This window comes from Ruditapes philippinarum, unplaced genomic scaffold (genome assembly GCF_026571515.1).
Source record: "Ruditapes philippinarum isolate M1 unplaced genomic scaffold, ASM2657151v2 ctg6959_1_1_1_1, whole genome shotgun sequence".
Classification (NCBI taxonomy): domain Eukaryota; kingdom Metazoa; phylum Mollusca; class Bivalvia; order Venerida; family Veneridae; genus Ruditapes; species Ruditapes philippinarum.
In genome coordinates, this window is record NW_026860817.1 from 1 (window position 1) to 20,283 (window position 20,283).

Genomic DNA, 20,283 nt, shown 5'->3' on the forward strand with positions numbered 1-20,283 from the left:
TTTGAGATTATTTTGAGATTGAATTAAACAGTTAGTCATTACTAATTTTGACATTTGATGAAGATAAAGATTTAGTAAGTTAGTAAGCAAACAGTATTTAGCCTGGTCAAACTGCATATGGATGTACAGGCCTAGCTCTTATAATATTGGTTGCATTAGGTTCGAGCATTGTAAGGGCTTACATGTATCTATTTGTTATAACTATGCACCAAGTTTTACAAAAATGCTAAACCCATCAAAATCCATCACCTACAATCATAGGTTAAATATGTTTGTTTTATATACCCTGTAAAACCTTCAGGGACGAAAATGATAAAGTGGTCTTCTAAATACACTGTCCTTTATCTAAAAAATATCTCTTCAACTACAACAGATCTTAGCTACCACAAACAATAAGATAAGTGTACTGACCCCTCTTGTCTAAAATGTAATCCCGGATTTATTAATTACACCCAAATAAAGACGGTATGTAATAATGGACAACTATAGAGAGAGTTTTATACACACAATATAATAAATTAATCACAAACTGTGGTTAAAATGCTGTGGTTAAATTGGAATTAAGCATTTAATTTAATAGATTAGTTGAATGAATATAATGAATTGTTTTCATATACATGTGTTTTGAATTGTATCAAACTATCGACTGCTTAGTTGAAGGAGTATTCTTCTACAAAGAGGTCACTCTTATAAAAGGACCACTTGTCATGTAAGGTCAATTTTGTTAAAGCAAATTTTACGTTTCAATATATATTTGAGATGTAATCAAGTAAATTATGTATTGCATTATTGAGAGATCAAAACCAAGATACAATAAAGATAATGAGCATTTTCAAAATAATTTTCAGGATTTCTTTTTAAAAATGCTCATTTTTTGTATTTTATATTTTGTAGTTTTTTTGTTTTCATATTTAATTTTTTTTTATTTTTGTTTATTTTAGGTAAAGCTTCTGTGCTTTTACATACAAGATGGGGGATAGTGAACAAGAGAATTTGGTATGTATTTTATGTATACTTAATGGTACAGTATCTTGATTTCATCTGATTGGTACATTATCATGATTTATTTTGATTGGTACATTATCTTGATTTAATTTGATTAGTACATTATCACGATTTAATCTGATTGGTAGTATCTTGATTTAATTTGACTGGTACAGTATCTTGATTTATTTTGATTGGTACATTATCTTGATTTAATTTGATCAGTACATTATCTTGATTTAATTTGATTAGTACATTATCATGATTTAATCTGATTGGTAGTATCTTGATTTAATTTGATCAGTACATTATCTTGATTTGATTTGATTGGTATATTATCTTGATTTAATCTGATTGAAACAATATCTTGATTTGATATCATAAAACTTTATTGTTTATGGTACAATATCATGATTTAATCTGAATAAAATATTTTTATATATGTCAAGTGTTAATTTCTGAAGTAAAGAAGTTGGGGGGGTAAACATTTTCAAGATATGGGTCACACCAGTACACATGTTCCATGACGGCAGGTATATATGTAGGTGTGCTATAAATTTCTCTAAATGCTGGGTGGGGTGTGAAAGAAGTGTCTGTGCTATAAGTTTCCCAATCATATTATAACTACCAGCCATTATAATATCCTATGCTCCAAATCATTTCTTTTTTGAAAATTAGCGTTAAACTGTTAACAAAAATATGAAGATATTTCATTAGTAAAGATAGTGATCCATTATTTGAAAGAAAAAAAGTTATAACACAGATTAATCACAGCTTTTTGAGATTTAGCTAGAGATCAATTGTTGGACAATAAAATTATGTCATCTATCCACTGAAGATTCGGTCAAGTGCACCAAAATGAATAAGATAAAATAATTGTAGTTTTTTTCTGAATTTGTCCACTGCCATGACCTTTGTCAACAAAATGGTCTTATGATGAATTATGGATTAGAATATAAATATTTAAATGTATTGTAAATGGTTTAGCTCTGCATGCAAATCTGTCTTTTTTAACACTCTTTTTACTTATATTGTCGAAAGGCATTTAAATCCTAGGTTATCTAAATGTTACATTTTTACATTGGTTCATTGTTAAAAAAATAATTGTTTGTTTCTGATTTCAAAGTGATTTAAAAATAAATTGATTGTTCATAAAGTTTTTAATGACATGAAATAACCATTAAATCTAGATACAGGTTTAATGAGAAAGTTAAGTCATAAAATTTAACTGAAATCATGAAAAGCAAATGAAGCAAAATTGCAAATAATATGAAAGAAATAAATCAAACACAGTGGTTTTTAAAGGAACACCACAAGGTCCTCTAAAAATTTAAAAATCTGACACAGATCACCTGGGGGCATTTAAAGCTGCATGCCTCCAGATGAGCGAAAAATATTTCAAACTTGAGAAAAATGTACTAAGATTTTAGGACAAGTAAAAATAGTCAAGATTCAAGTAATAATATACATGTAATGTGCGATTTATGATTTATAACTATATTTCCACTATTTTTACAAACGCAGTAAGGGCTATTTTTGCATATTTTGTCCTCTTTTTGCTAATTTAGTGGGTTGTTAGTGCCATTGGTAATGTGTTAATTTGTTCCTTTTGGTTATTATACCCCCAAAAACGAAGTTTGGGGGGGTATATAGGAGTCACCCGGTGGTCGGTCGGTCGGGCGGTCGGTCGGTCGGTCGGTTGGTCAAGACGTCCGTTGCATTTTCCTTGTCCGGAGCATAACTTGAAAACTAATGGTTGGAATTCAATATAACTACATACAATGGTCAAGCACATTGAGAGGAAGTGCAGTGCACAAGAACCATAACTCTATCTTGACTAATTACAGAGTTATTGCCCTTTGTTACTTTTCCTTGTCCGGGGCATAACTTGAAAACTACTGGTTGGAATTCAAAACAACTTCATGCAATTGTCAAACACAATAAGGGGAAGTGCAGTGCACAAGAACCATAACTCTATCTAAAGTAATTACAGAGTTATTGCCCTTTGTTGCTTTTCCATTGCTTTTTTTTTTGTCCGTTGCATTTTCCTTGTCCGGAGCATAACTTGAAGACTAATGGTTGGAATTCAATATAACTACATACAATGGTCAAGCACATTGAGAGGAAGTGCAGTGCACAAGAACCATAACTCTATCTTGACTAATTACAGAGTTATTGCCCTTTGTTACTTTTCCTTGTCCGGGGCATAACTTGAAAACTACTGGTTGGAATTCAAAACAACTTCATACAATTGTCAAACACAATAAGGGGAAGTGCAGTGCACAAGAACCATAACTATATCTAAAGTAATTACAGAGTTATTGCCCTTTATTGCTTTTCCATTGCCTTCTTTTTTTTGTCCGGACCATAACTTGAAGACTAATGGTTGGAATTCAATATAACTACATACAATGGTCAAGCACATTGAGAGGAAGTGCAGTGCATAAGAATCATAACTCTATCTAAAGTAATTACAGAGTTATTGCCCTTTATTACTTTTCCATTGCTTTCTTTTGTCCGGACCATAACTTGAAGACTAATTGTTGCAATTCATTATAACTTCATACAATGGTCCAGCACATTGAGAGGAAGTGCAGTGCACAAGAACCATAACTCCATTTTGACTTATTACAGAGTTACTGCCCTTTGTTTCTTTTCCTTGTCCAGAGCATGACTTTAAAACTACTGGTTGGAATTCAAAACAACTTCATACAATGGTCAAGCACAATAAGGGGAAGTGCAGTGCACAAGAACCATAACTCCATCTTGACTAATTACAGAGTTATTGGCCTTTGTTACTTTTCCATTGCTTTTTTTTGTCCGGACCATAACTTGAAGACTTATTGTTGGAATTCATTATAACTTCATACAATGGTCAAGCACATTGAGAGGAAGTGCAGTGCATAAGAACCATAACTCGATCTTGACTAATTACAGAGTTATTGCCCTTTGTTACTTTTCATTGTCCAGAACATAACTTGAAAACTACTGTTTGGAATTCAGTACAACTTCATACAGTTGTCAAGGACATTAAAAGGAAGTGCAGTGCACAAGAGCCATAACTCCATTTTGACAAAATACAGAGTTACTGCCCTTTGATACTTTTCCTTGTCCGGAGCATAACTTAAAACATGCTGGTTGGAATTCAAAACAACTTCATACAATGGTCAAGCACAATAAGAGGAAGTGCAGTGAACAAGAACTATAACTCTATCTTCAGTATTTATAGAGTTATTGCCCTTTGTTCTTTTTCTTTGTCTTTCTGGACTTATTACAGATTAATTCAATTAAACTTCATCAATGGCCAACCACATTGAAAGGAAATGCAACATATATGAATTATCTTTAATTGCCCACAACCATATCTCTATGTTTCAATTATATTACAAGGTATTCTGTTACTAGTAACATCCTCATTTCCGAAGCAGACTTGTGGGGGTATTAATCACATTTAGTGATAGTTCTAGTTTCACTAGATAATACTTTTAAACACAGTCATATTCAAAATTTTGATGAAAATAAGCATTAATCTGGAGGAGTGCTGCTTTAAATAAAAAAAAAATTAAAAGTGATAAAGAAAATTACTCAGAATAAAACTAACAAGAGCTGTCGGTAGGACAGCACGCTCGACTATTCTAAGTGCTTGATAGTAAAAGAGCCTTGATAATGTTAAATTTTCAAGATCACAAAAGGGCTAATTTTTTTTAATAAATTCATGCTATAGGCCTTAGAGAGAGTCTAATTATACAGTATTGGCTTGACTATTCGGAAGGTAATGTCACAAGGGTGTTCTATTGAGTATAATAATACTAATTACCTATGAATACATAAATTTGACAGAAAAGGTACAAAGGCTTCTAATTAAGATGTTTTATCAAATAAATCACTGCTTTATTATTATGAATGCATAAAATTGTCCCAAAAAAAGGCACAAAGCCTTCAGTAGTAATTGAGATAACAGCTTACAAGCAAAACTTTACCATGAATTTCTAAGTTGAAAAAGGGGAGAAAAATCAGCCTAAATGCAAGATAGAATTATGGATCTTTGTCAATGACCTACAATTATGACCCTAAATGCATATGTGAAGTTTTAAATAAATATCTTTAATAGTTATTGAGATATGTAAAACTTGCATGTAAACACTAACCAAGAGACTAAGTAGAAAAGGGGATATGAATCAGCCTTAATGCAAGATAGAGTTATGGAACTTGGTCAGTGACATACAATTATGACCCTCCAATTATGACCCTAAGAGCATGTGTAAAGTTTCAAGTAAATATCTTTGAAGATCTTTAACCAAAATCTCTAAGTTTCAAAGGGGGCAAATATTTCTGCAAATATTGCGGGCAGAGTTATGCAATTTTGCAACTGATGTACATTGTTACTAAAAAAAGTATTTTAAATTTCAATTGAATATCTCAAGCAATAATTGAGATATTTGACTTTACAAAAAAACTTTAACCAAAATTTCTAAGTTCCAAAGAGGCATTATTATGTCAATATTGTAGGCAGAGTTATCTTACTTGTCAATCTTATGTACCTTGTTACTATAAATAAGTATTGAAAGTTTCAATTGAATATCTCGAGCAATAATTGAGATATTTGACTTTACAAAAAACTTTAACCAAAATTTCTAAGTTAAAAAGGGGCATAATTCTGTCAATATTGTAGGCAGAGTTATCCAACTTGTCAATCTGATGTACATTGTTACTATGAATAAGTATTGTAAGTTTCAATTGAATATCTCAAGCAATAATTGAGATATTTGACTTTACAAAAAACTTTAACCAAATTTTCTAAGTTAAAAAGGGGCATAATTCTGTCAATATTGTAAGCAGAGTTATCCAACTTGTCAATCTGATGTACCTTGTCACTATAAATAAGTATTGTAAGTTTCAATTGAATATCTCAAGTAATGATTGAGATATTTGACTTTACAAAAAACTTTAACCAACGCAGACGCCGACGCAGACGCTGACGCCGACACCGGGGCGACTACAATAGCTCTCATATTCTTCGAATAGTCGAGCTAAAAATCAATTCACATATTACGTATAAATCTTGATTTAAAAGGAAATTATGAACAAATATTTGAGCCGTGTCACGACAAAACCAACGTAATGCGTTTGCGATTAGCATGGATCAAGACCAGCCTGCGCATCCGCGCAGTCTGATCAGGATCCATGCTGTTCGCTTACAAACCCTATAACAAGTAGAGAAACTGATAGTGAACAGCATGGATCCTGATCAGACTGCACGGATGCGCAGGCTGGTCTGGATCCATGCTGGTCACAAATGCATTACGTTGGTTTTGTCATGACACAGCTCATTTTACTTTTAACTCATTTATTGCAGCATATGAATTTACCACCTCATTCTTATTGATGAAGTAGCAACATTTTAAGCACACAATTTAGTTATAAAAGATGCTAAAATAATGTTATTTTAAAGCATGTAGCTTAACGCCTCTTCCCCTATTGGCTAGATGAAATATATAGCATGGGAATAACAAATGGAAACAGCAGTCCAATATGCAAGAATAGTCCTAAACTTGACTTTGTTTAATGGATTCACTCAGCTCTGAATCTTGGAACAGTCAATTCAAAGTTTAAGGAATTTCAAAAAATGAGCTACAAAAATTAAGCTACCAACAGTATAGAGTCAGCGGCTTGGCCAAGTGGTTATCGCAACAGACTAGTAATCTAAGGATCATGGGTGCGAATCCCGTTTGGTTCCTGAGGAACGGATTTGAGAGTGTTTCTATAAGTTTATACCTTTCAGCACAATCAAACTAAAATAAGCCATGTCACGACAAAACCAACATAGTGCATTTGCGACCAGCATGGATCCAGACCAGCCTGCCCATCTGCGCAGTCTGATCAGGATCCATGCTGTTTTGTTACTAACCCAATTACAAGTAGAGAAACTGATAGCGAACAGGCTGCATGGATCCTGATCAGACTGCGTGGATGTGCAGGCTGGTCTGGATCCATGCTGGTTGCAAACACACTATGTTTGTTTTGTCGTGATGCGGCTCAAATAAACTAGTATAAACTAAACAAAACTAACAATAAAGAGAGATTGGTCAGTCTGCACTGAGTTCCAGCTAGCCAGTGGCTGTATACTGTTGGGAAAGGGCAATCACTTTTGCTTTATAGCCGGATAATTTGATTAGCTAGACATTATATCTAAGTCTTATTAATTAATACATTTTTTATTTTCTTCCAGAGACTGGACTCTATGACAACACTAGTGTTTAATGCTAGTACATTACGAGAACTGAAATATGCCATTATGGAAGTGTTTGATCTATTCTACGATATTGTCACAGAACCTATCAATTGCTACGCAGATCTCAAGAACAGATTAAAGTCTCTGGTACGTATGCTGATATATGGTAACAAAATTTTCCAAGTATTCATTTGCAAAAAGTCCAACAACAACACATGGTTTATTTTCAACATTTATTTACGTGTTTTGCTAGATACCGGTACTGTAGCTTTATCTGAACATAACTGATGTGTCGTCAAATAAACAATGTAATGCCATATGGCAGCAAAATATAACATTACATAATGTACATTATTGTAAAAAAAGTGTAAACAAATGCCATTCGTACGGATATCTAATACAAAAGTTTCCTATAGTTAAAATATGTAAAAACCTGTTGTGTTTTTTTTAAACAATTTGTATAGTGTAAAGAAAAGTAATGTTAGACATCACAATCAAATTCAGTATCAATTTTTAGCATTGACTAAGTAAATGAAGCTTCATTGGTATAGGTCAAAACACATATGGCATAGGTCACAATGTAAACTGAAAAAGATAAGTGATTATTGTTTGGCTTTTTATTTATATTGACCTTTCAATTACCTTTTGGCAGTAATTATCAGATTCTAAAGTAAACCTGTGCAAATACGATTCCATCATTCTTACCATTAGGCCATCAGGCTGTAAGTGAAATAAAAGGTTTGGAGAACAATCTTATCCTTAAAATCCTGTACATAAATTGTAATAAATTACGGTAACTAACGAAAAACTTCCTGACAATTAATGAGTTTCTGGTCAATATTGCCAAACAATACCAACTTATCTCTGAAATCAAAAGGGCCTAACAAATATTTTATGAAGATGTTTAACATTACTTAAAAATATAGTGTGTGTGTATGTTTTCTTTCAGAACGAGAAGAGTTGGGATAGGATTAGAATGACCTACATACAGAGTACAGAGTATAAAAGTGGGGACTTTACAGATGTTGAGAACAGTAGTGTAGTTAAAATACTCCTCGATTTTATATCAATGCTTGATAAATCCTCTAAAACTGTGTTCACAAAAGTGGAGGTAAGTGAAAGGAAGCAAAATTGTTGTTTTTGTTGTTTTTTGTTGTTGTTTTGTGTGTTTTTTTTTTTTGGGGGGGGGTCATAAGGTCAAATGTCAAGGTGATTGTTTTTTTTTTATTCTGTGAAAAAGTCAACAGTTTCTGCTATTAAAATTATTTATAAAAATTTATTTCAACCTGAAATTCTGGAATAAGTTACTTAGCTTCCATTGGTTTAGACATTAGAGTTTATGTTTTTTCATAACTGTTGATTATTTTTAGATTGTTCTTTTTGTTATTTCTGTGTACATTTTAATTTTATTTACTGCAATGCAAAATATTTTTTCTTAAAGGGACTCCACTAAAGTTTTTGACATGACGGGACTGGAAATTATTTCTGAGTATATAGTTAAATTACGTTTTGCATATACATGTATTTCTTTTTTAAGTAACCCATTTGAATTTTTGTAAGATATTCAAATTTTATGTTTTTAGACCTTAGTGGAGTTCCTTTAAAACTAAACTTGACTTAAACCATAATCTTTCATACAAGCTTTTGAATTAGATCCTTTTCCACAACTGATTTGTAAAATTACATTTTTATTTATCTTCAGGAAAAGCAAAATGAAATTTTGGCAATGGAGGGCAAAGTTAACACCTGTGAGGGTATGTAATTATTTGATTCAGTCTTGCAGATCTGGGATTCCTTTGGGGTTCTTTGTGGAGTGGGGAGATGGGGGGCTGGGGGTTTATGAGTTTTAAGTCATATCAACACCAACAATTGCCATTCTTGCAGATTAATTTGGGAAGTGGACCTTGATTTTATTTCTGTGTATCTATGTGTATTACTCCAGATTGGAGCAGGATTGCAAACTTTCAGTAAGATAGCTGAATAGCCTTTACACCAAAAATTTATCATTATAGAGAAATGTGATACTTCTTATATGCTCTTTTAATGCATTAAACATTAAATCTGTTAAATATTCTCTATGAGTGATTATATATTAGTCATTTCCTTGTCCATGACACCATACCTTTCACATTAATCATTTATTTTCACACCCTCTGTTTAATGTACTTGCCTTTCTTTTATTTTTCAAGCTGTCTCTTCACTCATACAAAGATATCAATATTTCAAAAAATTGTGAACAGTATAGAGTATATTGTTAGTCTAGATGCATTGATTTTCTAACTTAAACCATGGACTGTACTTCAATTGCTTTGATACTGATACTCCCTTAACCATATTGTAACCATATTGATTTCAATTGCTAAGATACCCTTTGAACCATATTAATGCATTATTATTTGACTTTTTCATCAGAATGCTTAACTTGTGTTATCAAATGTCTGAATTTTGGTCCATGTATCTTATCCGAACATTTCAGACATTAATTTAGATCTCTCATCAAATTAGATATTCAAATTTCCATATGCATATACGTTTAGCTCATTATTATCCATTTATGGTATACATGTATTGTGAAAAAAGTTTTTGCAACTTGTATTGACCTTTAACCTGCAGAATTTCTTCAATAGACTTGTCCAGTTTTCATTTTTGGAACTATATAGGGAAATCACCATGAAACTTTTTCAGCAAACAGTATTCAACTTATTAATGGTGGCATAGGCTTATCACTTTTTCAGCAGGACAAGGTTTGATCACATGTTTGGTTCATTTCCTAGACCTCATCAGTTCCCCTGCTACAAGGATGCACAGTTGTGACCCAATAAGTGCTCAAACCCATAATCCCTGACTTTAGAGCCACATACCTTAACCACTGGACTTATTGCTCCCTTATAAAAAGAATAGAAATCTCATTATTTGTCCCTAGCTTATAAATGTTTAAGGTCCAAGCCTGTCATATTTGCTGATAATGAGCAAATATTTAACCCAAATGGAAATAAAGTATACAAAAGTATTTTATTTATTCACAGAAAGGATCAAGAAGATGGATGCAGTGATAGAATCACAGAAGACATTTTACGATGAGAAGATGGTACAGAACAGTGATTATGCTGCACAAAACATCCACCTTTTACAACAAATATCTGAGAAAAATAGACAGATCACAGAGTTAGTATAGTATTATGTAATCGCTGTTTCTAACAAATAATAAAAAAATATAGGTAACACTGTATATTTATTACAATTGCTTTTCAGAGGACAGTCAAATTATATTTTGATAATATAATTTTCACAGTAGCCGGACAATATCTGAATGCGTATGAAAAGAATATATCTTAAATAAGTGGAAATATCGCCAGAAATGCAAACCATCATGAATTAAAAATGTGCTTGATTATGAGAAGCAGATGAATATCTGCACATATCATTCTAAAAATGTAACATAATTCGTACAAGTTTACAGAATTATTTAACAAAAAACAATGTGACGATGATTTCATGAGGTCATGAATGAAAGCGCATTTTATTATAAATATAAATTTTGTTTTTTATAAATCTTCCAAGATTTTTGGAAATGTTTCCATGATATGTATTTGTATGCTTTTTATTAGGTTAGAAAAAGATAATAATAAACAACTTTGGGAGAGAGAAAAACAAAGACTATTGAAGGAATCTACAGAAAAGTATGTATTTATTTTATTACAAAAGAAGAAAGGTTTTTGTTTAAAGTACTGTGAATTAATAAAGTTTATCTCAAGTATACACTGGAAAATTTTCTATTGTATTCATTTCTGTGGCATATTGTGTTTGACAATATATAGTGCACAATTGTGAAAGATAACTTGGCTTTAACATAGTTACAAAATGTATAATAAATCATAAGAATAAGAAAAATTAATTTGCTATTTGAATAGAACTGGGACATATTATTAAGGAACAAGCAATTACCAAGTTGATTAGTGATTTTATGCTGGGTTCAAATTTACTAATCGTTTATCTAATATTTATGTTGTCATTATAAAAATTTTGCACGGATAAATTTTTCTTAAAATTGTGTAAAAACCAGTTAACTACTAAAAGACTGTTACATTTTACACCAGTTGGCTTGTATTTCCTTCATTTACCCTGTTTATAGACAAAAAAACCTTTCACAATGATCAAGAAGACAAAATGCTTACACCTGATTGGATGATAGGATTACGTGGCGCTTATCAACAGTTGTTTGTCCTATTATATTATGCCTGAGATAGTGATGGTGTCCGGATCATAATAAGCCACATTGAATTTACTTAGAGCACAGTTCAGCCACTGCATCGTTCCTGGGCAGGCTGTCAAGCAGTTTACCAGTACTAGTTACCTTCACTTTCGCAAGGAACCTAAAACTTCTGTACATGACAGAGCAGTGGTAAATGACCGCAGAAAGGATTTCATGATCAATCGCAATGAAAGAGACCTGCACAGTCAAGGTTTGGAACCCAGAATGGCACAAAAATAATCTTATAATTCACAGAATTGTTGAGTGATTATAAATGGTTTAGTGATTTTTAAAATGTTGTCATATTTTAAGTGATGTTCCTGATCTATTTATAGAATCAAAATGTTAGAAGGACAGGTAGAGAGCATGCAGCAACAAATTGAAAGTTATAAAACAAGATTATCAGTAAGTTGTTTTTTAACTCCCCTTATTGGGAAAATATTACATAAATGTTATTATCTCCTTTTAAAAGTTGATCTTTATATCTCTAATTAAGACATTTATGCATATAATTTTTATCTACTCTAGAATGGAAATGTTATTATTAATCAACAAATAAAAATTAACGTAATTGTTATTATCATACCATGAAATATATTGTAAGGATTTCTCAGAAAAAGGCATTTTTATAAATGTCATAATCTCCCCTGATATACCATTGTGATTTTTCTGGAAAACTTTTTCTTTAATGTTGCAAAAACGAGTTCAAATTCCACAAAAAGAATCCCAAATTATGCTTCGCACTGGTCAAACAGTGGCTAAACATTTGCAGAATCAGTTTTAAAAGAACCAAACATTCCTTGAAAAATCTTATTGTCAGAATATAGACCCATTCTCATAAATTGTAATTTGCTTGAATATCCTTCAAATCATTTTTTAGTAGGATACTTTATTGTAGTATGAACTTGTCATTTTGTTTATATGAATTTATTTTAGTTTGATTGTGTTTGAAGCTGTAAGCTTATTGAAACATTTTCAAATCTGTTCCTTAGGAATCAACAAGTACTAAAAGCAATGAGTGTAAAGTTTCTTGCTCACGGAAACAACAGCTGGCCCCCTAACTTGTCATTTTACAGCATTTAACTAATCAGTAATAATACATCTATAGCATGGAAACAATTATGTTCATTATTTTTCTTTTATAATTTTTTTTGTATACATGTACAAAAACATACTTACTTTTTTTCAGACCAAGGATGATTCTTACAAACAGTTACGTATAAAGAATCAGCTACAGTCAGAGAGATTACACAGTCCTGTACCTTCTAGTGAAGATAGTGATGATAATATGAGCACCAGTAAACTTAGCCAGAAAAATTATATGCAAGATAAGGTAAACCTAACCAGAAAAAACTATATTCCAAGGAACAGTAATCTGTATGCAAAATAAGCCTGAAAAGTTACCGTATAACTGGTTATTTCTGCAGATAGCTAATTTCTGCAATATTTTGCAGGTCTCTTCCAGCCGCAAAAATTAAATTCGCAAATATTTCATAGTTTCATAATTTAATTTGTTATATGGATATATTTTATCATATGAAAATTATACTTTTTAATCTTGATACTTTACCTTTCTCTTCAAAGAACCCGCTCCCAAAACTTAAATAAGAAAATGCAGAAATAAATTTTTATAAACTTTTTAATGAAAAACGCAGAAATTAAATTCGCAAAAATTAATATACCTATTTTCAGTCCCAAAACGCAAAAATTTGCACTCACAGAAATTACCAGTTATACGGTATTTGCTATGATAAGTTCTGTACTAGAACTAGAAAATTCAAGTTCAGCTCTTTAATAATGCCACACTTTATGTAGAGTAAGGATGTCTTTTTTTGCTCTGAAAACAACCCTGATATATAGTTAATAATATTTAACATAATACTTGCACTGGAAATAGATGACACGAAGTTAGCTGAATGCCTTTAACATCAATGACACTTCTGTTACCATAGGAAAATAAAGAGATTAATTTTTAAGGAAGGTTTCAATCTGTTGACCTTTTGATCTTGGAGATTGATTTCTTATGGTCATTTTGTCTCTCATCGCTTGTAGAGAAATTTGTACATTTATGTAATTACTTAGTTATTCAGAGAAGTTGGTTAGCTGGATTGACCACTGACCTAATTATATTCATCAATGTGTTAAAATCAGCAAAAAAAAACAACAAAAAAACATATAAATAAATCAACAAATAGATAACTATAAACTTTTAATTCAGTTGTACAAAGTACATGTATATTATAAGGCATATAATATTATATTTCTGGTATTATTTTTAGGATATTGTATATTTAGAAAAGAAATTGTATGATCTACAAACAACAACATGTGGTGTTATTGGTGGAATCAAAACAGATTTTAAGTAAGTTTATTAAAAACTATTATACATGTATTATATATCTTTGCAACTTTTTTCCCCAAGGTGAGTTTTTGTGACTTCTTTGCACATCTGATACTTTCTTAACTCTGACCTGATGCTTAATATCTTAAATGGACCTGTCCATCGGTCAATATACACAAAACTGTTCATCATTTTTAGGGAATATGTAGTGAATTATTTAAAAAAATTTTTTAACCCACTGTGACTGTTCGGATGAAAGTCTATTTTAACCATTACTGATGTTTGTTTTTTTTTGCAATGGATTTTCCTAGCTTTGAATTAAGAACATTCCATTCTAAGTTTTAAGGTATTTAGTTACTATGCTCATCTTTGATATTTTTTGGACCGAAATTAATTGAAATCTAGGGAATTCTGAACATGTCTTATTTGAATAAAATAATGCAAGGGAAGCTGCATTCACAATTACTGGCTAGGGAAATTTGGTCCTCAAATCCTTAAATTCTTTTTTAAAAAAAGCTGATAGTTTTTTTTATTACATTATTATTGATACTATGTTTCTTACAGAGTTTAAAAAGATGTCTGCTCTGTATATCCTCAGAAGATGTTTATAGAAAAAATATAGCACCTATCAGTTTTTTTTCAGATATCAAATTTGATCATGATAGTGCAAAATCATTATTTTTCATGGGGCACTAATTTTTGTCATTCTCATGGATAGGTCAATCCCAAACAAAATTTCAGTTTGCCTGCTGTAAGATTATTTTGCATTACATCTTTTAGTATTATACTTTATGGAAAAATAGACAATCCATGAATCTAAGGATCCATGAGAATGATTGTCTTTTGTGACAAAAGCATGAAAGTTTTTGCCAAAAAAATTAAGTGAATTTACAGTGTCTATTTAAGGGATTTCAATATCATAATACAAAAGTTAAGCTACTGACAGAAGTAGAGACTGTTAGGACTGTGCATACGACAAAAGCCTATCACTTTCAGTGCCAATTGTTTCAAGGTTAAGTTTGGATTTCAAATATGAATCATTTATCAAATATTTTGTGCGTGTTAAAAGCATTATGAATATTTCATCAGACAGTTGGCTCACAAGTTTATTGACCCAGAAGAAGGTAAAGTGGATGAAAGTTTTAAACTTCTATCAACAAGAATGGATCGTGTTTATAAAGCAGTGGCAGATGCTGAAGTAGAAAAAGTAAAAGAAGTCCTGCCACCTCATTATAGATATCTCGAGGACGTAAGTGAAGTTGTTATACATAGCCATCCTAAATATATTAAATGGACTTGTCCATCTTTAAATCTGGACAAAACCATTCATCAATTTTAGGGGAAATTAAAAAAGAAAAAACACACACTCTGACAGAATAACCAACTCTGAATATCATGTTTAGTACAGGTAAAATTTGTAAATTCCTTGTACATTAAAACATTTTCCCTGCTGATCAGCAAATTTCCCGGGTACTTTTATGCAAAGAATCAATCCACGGCCTACAAACCCAAGGTTTTACTTTGATGCAATTTATCCAAAAAATAATGCATGGATGACACCTGAGTTTTCCCCTCCCCCAGAAAAACCAAATAATAAATAAGAAAAAATTGAAATTTTATATAACATACAGTATTTTTTTGTCAGCACTAGCTGTTGTCTATTGAACTAAAATTATGCTGGTAATGTTCGGGAAAATTTCAAAGTAAAGAAAAACAAGACTGTACACCCTTTCTCACCTTCTAAAAGGTTTTGTTTTTATTTAATGTCCATCCTCTTAGACAAAAGAAAATGTATTTTTTTGGTATTTTCTATTTTTTATTTTTTTTTAAAAACCTTTTTGGGTCCTGGGTTTTTTTAGTCAATGTAACAATTTTCTGAAAACCACTGTTGATTTGAATGAAGCTTTTGAAACTGTAAATTTATTGAATCAAGTGGTGGTGTTGGTAGTTTTCAGTCCAGATCACAGCAGTAAGCCACATTGAATTTATCAGAGCTCAGTTCAACCACCGCATCAGTCCTGGGCAGGCTGTTAAGTGGTTTACCAATATTACTTGCCTCTAGTTTGGCAAGGAACTGAAACTTCTGTACATGCCAAAGCATCGGTACAGTAGGAATGACAGAAGAAAAGATTTCATGATCAATCACAACAAAAGTGACAAGCACCGTCTGTGAATCGAACCTGGGTCGCCCAATTAACAGTACAACCCTGTACCTTGAGCAAATTGGATGGCTTTTATTGAATGAAGACAGGAGTTTAGGAATTTTGTATGTATCCACCAACATTATCCAGTGTTCCTCTACAAGTAATATGAGTAGCAAAGCCTAGTGAAGCCCTACTCCTATATGAATCATAGTCTTAGGGTAAAAATTTGACCTTGTTAAAATGTGACCAATTGACTTCTGCTTAGAAAAATTTGGAGTGTTTCTCGCTATAGATTTCAGATGAGCGATGTAAGGCCATCATGACCCTCTCGTTTTAATGATTTATCTAATTTGTTGCTTACTTTGCAGAATGTTAAATAGTGCTTTAGATGAGAAGAAAGCTGTATTAAAACCTATCCCACCATCACTAGAGAGGCAGTCAACACTGAATGGAATAAAGGAAGGTTAGTCAATCTAAACATATACCTGGTGACATACATGTATATTCATTTCAGGGTGTACTTTTCTGGATTTTGTTTACATTATGGAACAAGTGTGTTAGTGGATCTTATCTAGAATCATTTATAAAATTTCATTCTACTGAGAAAAAATGAGCCACGTCACTACAAAACCAACATAAAGGGTTTGCGACCAGCATAGAGAGAAACTGATAGCGAACAGCATGGATCCTGAACAGACTGCGCAGATGCGCAGGCTGGTCTGGATCCATCCATGCTGGTCCATTATGTTGATTTTGTCGTGACGCGGGCTCAAATAATTCTACTGGGAAAATTTCATTATACCAAGAGGTCTTAACATTTTGTGTGCTAGAAGAAATATCAGGTCTAGGACACATGTACCAAGTTAAATCAATGCACACATTGTTACTTTAGTGCAGAGGAAGGTAGTCTAGTACTGGTGTAACTCTCCAGGAACGATGTTTAGGAAACTAAACGACTATATGACTGAAATACTGTTGGGAAAAGCGTAAAATGAAACAAACAAACAAACAAAAACCTTAGTGCGCTAATGGGTTAACTTCTTATATAATTTTATAGGAATTAACCCATTACTGAACTAAGGTGACAACATCTTGACCATCTAAAAAGACCCATTACTGTCCATAACATTAACTTAGAATGTATCATTTTACATTGATATATCCAGTTATGGTAAGGTTACAGGTTAGTACTAGGTAGGACAAGGGGAGATAATAATAATCACATGTTAGGAAAAATAATGATATTTTTAACATGCTTTGTAAAATTTATTTTCAGTGCCAGTTAATCCAGTTATAATAGATCCAAAAACTAAGAAGTTACACGCCATCAATCCATTGAAATATTTCCCTTTTATGTCACAACAGTTTGTAAGTACATGTATAATGATTATTTTATATTTTAATCAACAATAACATTTTTTTTAAGCATTAAACACCTGACAGAAGCATATAGCCAATAATTAAAAATTGATGTCAAGTGGTGATTACCTGCCAAGTTAATAATCTTACCAAAGTTTCATGCATAGCTAATAAAGTAGGATTTACCAAAATATTTTACATTATGAGATATACTGCTATTACAATATACATATATTATATTATTACAGCAATAGATATATCTTTTGATCTTTGTGTATTCATATTTATTTTTCAAAATTCATACATGTATTTATTCAAATTATGTCAAAACATTGTATACGCAAATTATTGTATAAAACATTAATAGCTATTTCATTTTATCACAATATTACAATGTACTTGTACCTCTTTTGTGACCCTGTAAAAATGGTTTAGCCATGCATATATTTCAAAACTTTCAATCATCTAGACAAGTTTGATTGGGTAGTTATTTTTTCCGAAGGAAACTGTAATTATGTTATAATGTACAAATACCATTTCAGTTAAAAGATCAGTATGAAAAATTTAAACAATACGACATAAATGGTGACGGAACACTTGACTTAAAAGAGGTACTAATTTCTTTTCTTTATATAATTTATTTATCCTGTTAGTAGCATTTTGATCAAATTTCATCTAATTATACAAGTTACAATAATGACTAATACCATCACTATCAGCATAAAATATGATATTTTTTTTTTCATACTTAATTCTAAGGAATAAAATGATATTTTATGTTAAGACTAAATGAAAGTGGCATTTATGTTTTGGCTATCTCAAATAATAGTAAATGGCATTTTATGTTTTGGTTAAATTTAATAATAGTACATATGAGTATAAAAACAATATTTTTTGTTTCTTTAAAAGTTGTTACAAAATTGTAACTGTATGTTACATGTCATGGACATTGGCATTTTATATTCTGGCTAAATGAAACAGTTTTGTTTATTTAAAAGCAGTTCAACTAACTTTACAAAATTGTAACTATAATTGTATTTTGATGTAGATGATAGAGATAGTAAAGGAGTTGGGATTTGACTTTAACGTTCATCAGCTACAGGAAGCTATGGAGGAGGTTGACCGTGATGGCAATCATTGTATTGACTTCTTCGAATACATGCTCATCATCGATAACATCTACAGGAAAAGAGGTAACTTTAACTTTACTGATATCCTGAAAACACTGTTGTTTCTGTTGTTTCATCACATATCTGTGTCAATTTTGTGACTCCGTAAAAATGGTTGTGCATATATTTTGATGTGATGTCATTTGCGTTATACAAACATAGTGTTAAGACGTGCTAAATATTAGCATTACACTATAGGCACGTCATAGAAAAATTATTCTTCAAACACTCATTATTTTGGATATGTGATAAATAGAATATTATATTTGTGTAAGTTCAATACTGAATTTATTGAACTCATTGACTAAAATAACATTATGCTCGCCAGAGGCTCACATAATATAACTTTTTTCAACTAATTCAATACAGTATTGAACTTACACTCATTCAATATCCTCTATTTAGGACTATCTGATGATGATTATTAAGCAGTTTCATTAAAATCATATCCTAACTGTCACTCAAGTACCCTTCGATTTGTATCAAAGAGTAACCGAGCGAAAACGATGATCTGATTTTGGATTATTAAGATGTAAAATTCCACCTTGTCCTAAAGCATAGGTCTGAGGGTTTGATGCTAAACAATTCTAATTTATTCATACTTTACGAATTACAACCATTTTGCAGTTGTAATTATTGACCTACTAAATGGATGAGCTGGTCAGTTTTACTTTTTTTCCTATTTTATATCAATATTTCCTACCTTTACTTTCAGGGAAAGCAGAGTTATTCCAGCAAGGCATGAAGGAGGCACGGAGGAACAATATGTCAAAATCTTGTGTTGTTCAATGATCGAGAAGCATCCAATTTGCCTCAAAAATCAGTGCTATATAGTAATATCATGCAGTAAAATCAACATTTCTGCATTTTTGGAATCAGTTCTCACGTGAAAAAGAGAAAGTGCATATTTTTGAAGTTTCACTCATGATATCAAATGTTAAGCATTACTTTTTGAATGAACCATGAACATTTTTATCACTGTAAATGCTAAACTTAGGTTCAACATTAATATCTGACTTAATTGTTTACCTTCTAAGTGCTTTGTGTACAGGAAGTAAATATGGCAAACCATAGCAACAGGAATGTCTGTACATATGTGTCCTTTTCTATAACTATGGCAAGTTATGATTTGTAAGGAAAAAATTTCTAACACAATATTTGGCCAATATAATAGGGCAAAAGCATTGTTAATTCTGATATGTTTGACACATTGTTTTATACTCAATCTAAAAAGCCATGCTCTTAACTGTGATACTTGTGTGTAGATTCGAATTTATTACATACTTGTGCCACTTTAGCGATTCCGTAAAAATGGTATTACACGGTTGTGTTTTCCTGACAATTATTTAAAATAACTTAAAATATTTGTTACTTTTTGTTGATTCAAAATTTGTGAAAATAGATTTGCAATTTGATACCTAAATACCATGTTGTCAATAACATAAAAATATTACATCAAAATGTTATAGTAATTAATACCTTACTTGGAATGATATTTGTCAGTTTATAGATATCAGTTCTGTTGACCCATGCTAATGTTGAAATTTAATTGGTTTATCAAGTTACATTTCCAGATGAATGAAAACTCAAGTCAGTCTGGATAAATCACTCTGTGATTATATTACATAGCATTTCAACACTTGACCACATATAAACTGTTGCTTTTCTTAATAGCTTTCGACATTTAAGTCTTCTTCAGAAAATATTGATAATTGATGTTTATAAAAGCAACATTTCTAAACACTTGACCATAAAAAATAACAAAACTGTGCAAATGGTGCTTACTATGAATTGTATTTGAT

The 20,283-nt window shown here is 31.4% G+C and overlaps 1 protein-coding gene across 1 annotated transcript; it reads left to right on the forward strand.

The window, feature by feature from the left end:
- Nucleotides 1–7,213: 7,213 nt before the first annotated feature.
- Nucleotides 7,214–19,375, forward strand: LOC132713464 (uncharacterized; the record flags this gene model as incomplete). The annotated part of the gene is given in 15 exon segments (XM_060696073.1): nt 7,214–7,363; nt 8,166–8,327; nt 8,919–8,970; nt 10,243–10,381; nt 10,825–10,896; nt 11,804–11,873; nt 12,658–12,801; nt 13,748–13,830; nt 14,899–15,058; nt 15,872–15,978; nt 16,322–16,416; nt 17,230–17,321; nt 17,855–17,923; nt 18,361–18,505; nt 19,197–19,375. Coding segments are annotated over 15 exon segments (1,617 nt in total), but the record flags the coding sequence as incomplete, so codon positions are not given.
- Between the last annotated feature and the right edge of the window lie 908 nt (nt 19,376–20,283).